Raw genomic sequence first — 7500 nt, 5'->3', positions numbered from 1 at the left:
CCATTTTTTATTTATTTTTCCCGGCAGCATTGGGTTAAATACCCACATGTAAAATTTAGTGCTCTGATATATAAAGGTGTAACATTAAACAAATAACAATGCCATTTGGATTAAATATTACATCCATGTTTCATAGGAATTGTTAATTATTTTCTAGAAATCAAAACTGCATATCAGTGAAAAGAAAACAAAACTTTGGCAGTGCATCTATAGTAACAAAGTCAATTGGAAATTTCAATCTCTCATTTATTTATTCAGTTAAAAAATATCATAGAAAATTTTGAATCCAAAGAAATACTGCATCCAAACTATACCAAATAAAAAATATATCTTGACTGATAAAATATTCAACAATTTTTTTTCTATGCAGAACACTAGCTGCTCTGTATATTTTCACTGACATACTGATGCCGTGCAAAAAGCAGATCTTTTTAAATGTTATGGTTGACAAGATAAACTAAAAACTAAAACACATATTTCCACAATTACAACTGCAAGCACAAAATATACAAGTGACTAATGTAGACAAATACAATTAGAGATTCAGAGGAACATGATACTGCATGGTTTCAATGCCATGTATAGTCCTATACAATTAAACACTTAGCTTTAATTGAAAAATTTAGATATAAACATAAATCCCAACTACTTCTAAAAACATATTTCTGAGATCCTTCTGCCTCTACACCCTACATGTCTCATTATATAAATATATTCCAGTGGTTACTGTTTGGAATCTATTGCTTGAAAGGAAATCCTTGTAAATTAATAATACTCTGCAGTGGCTTTAAAAATTATGGGAACAAAGTCACTTCTTTTCAAATATATTCAAGGCATGATTAACTTAAATACCGAGTGTTCAAATGAAGAGAACTAGGAAAAACATTTATAAATATATATAAACCACTGAGTACTGTCAAAAATATATACAATAAGTACAGCTAAAGAAACATCAGGAACCTCTTCAAAGCAGTTTACAATACACAAATATACACAAGAATGGTGAACTCAAAGCAGCAACAAACTTTCAAACATTTTACAAAAGATATTGCTTTCATCTTATCCCAGAACATAAGGCAACACTTACCGTAATTATAGAAATTGTTTTAAATGCTGAGAATAATATCAAGAAGGAGACAGACAGAAGAATAACAGCACAATATCTTCTATTTGGTAATCTTGTCTGTGATGTTGGAGGGGCAGCCGTAGAGTTGGCATGTTCATCTTCACATATATCATTGCTCGGCTGACTATTAACCACTATATTATCTTCAACATTAATATCAATCAGGGATTCTTCTGTTTGCATCTCCATTATTTTAGCTTTTTTCTTTTCCTTTTCACATTCAAAGTGTAGTCCTCTACAAGAATGGCAACATACACTTCCATGTTGTTATGATGAATCAGCAATAAAAAGAATAATAAAAAGGTGGGCAGAGGTCTGATGACGCATAGCCTCAGCCCACAAATAAGTCACCACCTACCCTTGTGCTATGAATTGTTGGGTCCTAATCACTTGCAACACCAAAGAGGTTCAAACTCTCAACCACTGAGCTCACAATTTATCAACAAAGTTGCATAAAATTGCTAGATAAACACTCTAAGAGTTATAACTCAGTTTGAGAACTAATATTCTATATGACAAAACGCCTCACCTACTCTTTGATTAATATGCATTTTCATGAAGACAAAAAGAATAAAAAGGAAAACAAATAGAAGAAACAAGATTTGGTACACATCAAATTCAACATCTAAGTAAATGCTATCATCAAATGCGAAACATTCCTATGAAAATTGTTTTTCTATGAGGAATTATTATGGCATGGTTTTCTCACCAATTTACCATGAAGACATGGTGTGTGAACACATATTTATTTTGATCACATAAACTCTCTCAAGTTAATAGGAAACTATCTTGCCTAGCAACACCTACAGTATCTCAAGAATCTTTAAATACTTATCTTGAGTCCCACTGAAAATTGTTGCATATTGCAGTTGCCATTTTGCCCAGACAATCAAAGAAGCTGATACAATTAGTTCTAACAACAATAAATATTTCTACTTTTATATATACATACACATATATACACACAAATATATAAATATATATACACACATAGATTACATATTCCATGCAAAATTACCAGTGACTGTTACTAACTCTAAGAGCAATGAATACCAATAATCTTATCAGTCTAATCAGATAGAAATATGATTATTCACCTACTACAGATGTCTCATAGGATTATCATACAGACAGATACTGAACAGTATATACAAAATGTAGTGTGGTAGATGCATTTGAAATTCAGCCCAATAAATACTGGTATCTGTCAGGATTTACAGATTTTTGCTTGTAATGCACTCTGATAGTGCCTTAGTGAGTAAAAATTAAAGCATATATGCTTTCATAATATGACAATTGGCATACCAAGTAATAGGTGAGTATCACTTTTTTCCAGCTCAAACAAGTAATTATAATTTGTAAAGATGGAGCTGTCATAAAAAGTTTGCCATTTTGCACATTTCACCACATAATCCGTTATCTATTTATGCCTTCAGATTAAATGCCCCATGTTCACTCCTATATCAACTTGAATTCCAAAATATAATTAGCACTAGTAAACATTACATTGATTTAATTTCATCAACATTTCAGTGAAAAGTAGATTTTAGTGAACAGAATCATCTAAAATCAGTGTGACATTTAAACTAGTCATGCTTGAAAATACAAATATTCATATATGGACTCACTCATTCATTGTATCATATGAACAGACATCCCCATAAACATAAACACACAAATATGAGAGCATTTAGAACAAACAAACATACAAGCACATACATACCTATTCATATCCACAAAAAGAGTAATACATTAATATGTTTGACAGTGCAAAATATAATTAGATAAAAAGAGGTTTTACTCCTATGACTTCACCATAGTGTATTTGTTACTAAATTTTTGATCTGGAGATTGTTAAATTTCCAATGGTACCAAACCAACCATAAACTATGCCTTCAAAATAAAAAGACAGTCATGCAGAAACAATGTGCTGCCAATTAACAATGCAGAAAAAAAAAGTAAAATCAAACATACCAGACCACACTCACCGTCATGATGCCGTTAGTGTTGAATGCAGTAAACACAAGCATGAATGCCACACCAAGACCCATGATATACGAAAGCACTTTTTTATCATTTTGCGGTACGGGTATTTCATGCTGTCTCTCTGTCAGGGGATGTCTTTCAGCTTCTATGTCCCAGTCGTCACTTGGCCCTACTGGCTCATTTTTTGATGCCCCACTAATTTCCAAATCATCTTCCTCATCGAGCAGACGTTCTGTGTCCTCCATATTCTCAAACTCTGCACTCCAACTTCTTCTCCTGAGATAGCTCATTTCAAAATCATTTGTCAAACATCACTGAATACAAGAAGTTTTTCATTGTTTTATTATTCACTGAAAACCTAAGAACAGTCTTAGGACAGATAGACCATTCACCATTAGTAATGTTAATAACTGACACCTTTAATATGATATACAGTATGAAATTATTTTCTCTTGCTGTAGATTTACATGTTAATTTTGCATTCACATATATGAGAATTGATAAATGATTATATTAATCAAACAGAATGTTAAAAAGCCTACTATCTTAGGTGCATTTCATTTGCATAAACAGAGCAAACTTTCTTCTTTACTTCCATAGCTCTTCACATAACAATAATGTGGTTTTCAACTAAAGAGGATATTTCTTTGAATGACTGTTCAGGACTTCTTAGTTTTAATTTCTCTCTATCATATGATAATTTTACATGTAGTATTAGTGATCAACTAATCTACCCTTAATTTTCAAGCACCGCAGATATCAGTAAAGTGCCATGTTCACTATAGTTCTAGTTTATCAAAAATGTTTACACATAGATGGCTCCACATATACTTAATCACTATGAAGTCAATCATTAGTGAACCATATTCATTGTAACAAATGTATAAAAGGTATAAATGAGAAAAAATGTCTTCACAATACAAGAGATGTATTTAACTTATCTTCGTCTGAAATACATATATACATGTATTCTGGCGAAGATATATTTGAAACCTAGTCTTTTCCTTGATTTTTACATATATTTATTTTTATTAGTAGTAGTATTTAAACAACATTATAATAATCATAAAATCAACAATAATAATTACAGTGTTAATATCAACCCAATGGCACCTCGAAAATGTAGTGTCTACTATAGTATTGTTTTGAGAAATGTCTCTTCATAGAGATGGCTCCAAAAGAACTCAGCCAGCAAGGAGTCAGTTTGAAATGCTTGTAACCTCATCTGATATTTTTTTTTTTTACTAATATCATGAATATCATTGCTGTTACTATTAATATAGATATTATAATTATAATAATGTTATTAACATTACTAATGTCAATATAAGATAAAAAAAAAAATCCCCCCCAAAAATCAAGGAAAAGGGTAAAACAAGCAAAGTAGTACTAGTAATTGACTCATCGGTGTCTAAGTACTTGTGGAGCCATCTATGTGTAAAGACAACTAATAAACTAAACTCATGGTGCTCATGGAACATACTTACATACCATCCCCAGAAAATTCAGGTAAAAAGCATTAGAAAATAGGGGATAAAACTGAAACTTCAAGGAATATGAAAATCAGGTGTGATTACTAGGGCCTACTAATTGACTTCTTGGTGGCTGAGCACTTGTGGAGCCATCTATGTGCAACAGTTCACAAAAAATTTCAGAAGACAATACATACCCCTGGCCTGAATGGGTTTAGCATTTATATATCTATCTACCTGTGCATTAAGCTTACATCCTATTTATTACTGTCTGGAAAATACATACATGCAGCTTTATCTAAGTTGTGTTATGAGAGCAACTCCTTAATACAACTGTTTTACTGGGCAATTAATTTTATTTTGTGTGAAACTGACAACTCATGAATAACATTTTTCTGAACACATCAGAAATGACTGCAGTTTCTATAAGTTTCATTTACTGGTAAAGGGACTTAAACATTCAAAGAAAATATTAATACTACATTAATAAAAGCATTTGCAAAATACATATATAGCACTAGAAATAGTACTGATTTATACCAAATAAAACTGGAAGAAACAACTGAGAAAGTGGTAACTACAAAATGTTACCATTTCTTGAAATATATTTTTCTATGCCTCATGTGCATGTATTCATTTGTTAAGTCTAGAGACTGCTATTTTTAGTAAAAAAAAATGTCCCAGTGCATCATTACTTTTGTGATAATTAGAGGCAGACACCATCACAAATTTCCATTTTGTATCCATAACAAGTAGAATGAAAGTTTGTGGATTTATTAATGAAATATAACATTATTCATGGCAATTTTAGATTTTAGCTCATTTACTTATGATGTGACTAACCTGAATATGTTATTCATGTGATGAACGTTTACAAGATACCTGCTAGTCTGCCATTGGCCTTCACACCTTTGGCATTCCAGGAAAGGCCAACTAACTTCAACAGCAATTCTACTATTAGGGAAGAATTTGTAAATCATCAAATATGGAATCAGAGAACACACAGGGGATGCTTCTTGTTCTTTGCTGTGAAACAAAGAAGCAGAAGCCTGAACAGTTGCTTTATATTTATAATATCATATAATATAAGCCATTCTTATATCATAATAAGCTTCAAGTAGTGTTGGATAAACCACAACTAATGTAATTATGAAAAAATCCTGTTTTGATAGCCCCTGTGGGAGTTTTTTACACAATTCCCCCTCATGGCTTCAATTTAACTATTGCAGTTACATTGAGTTTATCTAACTACTGAATTTCCAAGATCTTGAAATTTGCTTAACTGCTAGCATTCAAGACAGATAATCACAGACATGCAAATATTAGTTCACTGGCTTATCTAAAGGGTTAGAGTTGCAACCCCGCACAGACAATTAAGGCAATTGCAATTAATGTTATATCCATTGCTAAAGACATAGGTAGATTATGGATACTACAAATACCTGTCTTCTGATCAAAACTAACCCATATCATATATATTCTACTGTTTGGTTTCGAATGAACTGCTCTGTTAAGAATCTAGCAATGCCTTCTATTCACCCTAGAATCAAATGCTTCTAGTATTTTCATCATATGCATATAATCTAAAAATGAATGTCTTCTCACCTGTCCTCGACAGTGACTGCTTGATTTTCTGCCTTGCCTCTACGAATTTACTTAGTGTTTTGACCTTTGTAGTTTTGTCCTATGGACCTAATAATAAAAATAAACAGTGATCTACTATAATCTATGATTATAAAGTCATCTTATTATCAGCAAGTATCACGACATGCTTCCATTTCTAAACGTCATTACTGTTATGTGTTTTTTTCCAAGTCTCGTGATAAATGGTCGTGTCAAGTCGATATCGTAGAAACCAAAACAAACGGAACACATAACGTTATGAAATGGAAATAAAATTATAAGCTATGGTATATAGATACCTTTCTTTTTGATTCGTAACAAAATCTCCAAAATTTAACATGTTATCTATAGATGTTTGAAAATGTTGTACCACCTTTTTTTAATACTTAAATATATAATTCGCATTTTAACGTACAGAGCGACGAAAGGTCGCCCAGTGGCGGCGGGTTATTCAAGCCGCCCACAGGAGGCACGAGTTTAGAGCAAGGCAATAAAAAACAAGATTTTCCTTTTCCGCACTTACCTCAATGACACTCATAGTCTGGAATGCTATGAAGGAGAACATATAAGCTAATCCCAAGAGTAAAACACAACAAAATCTTCGATCCATCTTGATATAGGCTTGAGAGGGCAGATGCGAGGAAGAGAGACACCAGAGAGTACAAGAGATGGACTAACAACAGGTAGGATGGTGTCGGGTCTGTTCACTGACCCACTCGAGGATGGTGCCACATACAACCTGATATGTTGATGTGTTTACTTTCGTTTTTTATGCGTACCATAGGTCATTTAAAAGTCTGTCTATTCGACATATAGTAAACGTTTGATCAACTGTGTTCATTTCTTATGTATATTATTGTTTGATTTCCCAAATGTGCTTTATTGCGTCTCAGAGAGATGAGCACTACTTGGCAACACGTTTCCATTAATTTCTGGTGTACATTATTCTGATATATGAGGTTGGTGTTTTAAGACAATCAATCGGAAATTTTTGTTGATTTTACGCTCACTCCCACTCAGATTTTTTTTTTTTTTTTGTATAATCCACCATCTGCTTCTCTTTTCCTTACACTGTTCTGTTTGTCTCTGATTCTGTCTGTCTGCCTCCCCTCTCTCTCTCTCTCTCTCTCTCTCTCTCTCTCTCTCTCTCTCTCTCTCTCTCTCTCTCTCTCTCTCTCTCTCTCTCTCTCTCCATCTATCTATCTATCTAGCTATCTTCGCTTTGTATTTGTGTGTATATATATTTCCATCTCCAGCTGTTTCTGTGTCTCTTTGTCTTTATCATTGCCTCAT

The 7500-nt window shown here is 32.7% G+C and overlaps 1 protein-coding gene across 8 annotated transcripts in view; it reads right to left on the bottom strand.

The window, feature by feature from the left end:
- The window catches only part of LOC125028583 (UNC93-like protein MFSD11), a 41216-nt gene extending 34384 nt beyond the window's left edge, over positions 1-6832 (bottom strand). Inside the window, exons 1-2 of one of the 8 annotated variants that reach the window (XM_047618020.1) lie at positions 6379-6452; positions 3115-3481 (exon numbers count right to left, since the gene is read on the bottom strand). In XM_047618020.1, the coding sequence (XP_047473976.1) occupies positions 3115-3402 (288 nt within the window). In that variant the 5' untranslated portion in view covers positions 3403-3481; positions 6379-6452. The other 7 variants (XM_047618023.1, XM_047618019.1, XM_047618022.1 and 4 more) reach the window with 7 other exon arrangements.
- Between the last annotated feature and the right edge of the window lie 668 nt (positions 6833-7500).

This window comes from Penaeus chinensis, chromosome 9 (assembly GCF_019202785.1).
Source record: "Penaeus chinensis breed Huanghai No. 1 chromosome 9, ASM1920278v2, whole genome shotgun sequence".
Lineage (NCBI taxonomy): Eukaryota > Metazoa > Arthropoda > Malacostraca > Decapoda > Penaeidae > Penaeus > Penaeus chinensis.
Note: the sequence above shows the minus strand (reverse complement) of the source record. Positions and strands in the feature narration are given on the sequence as shown.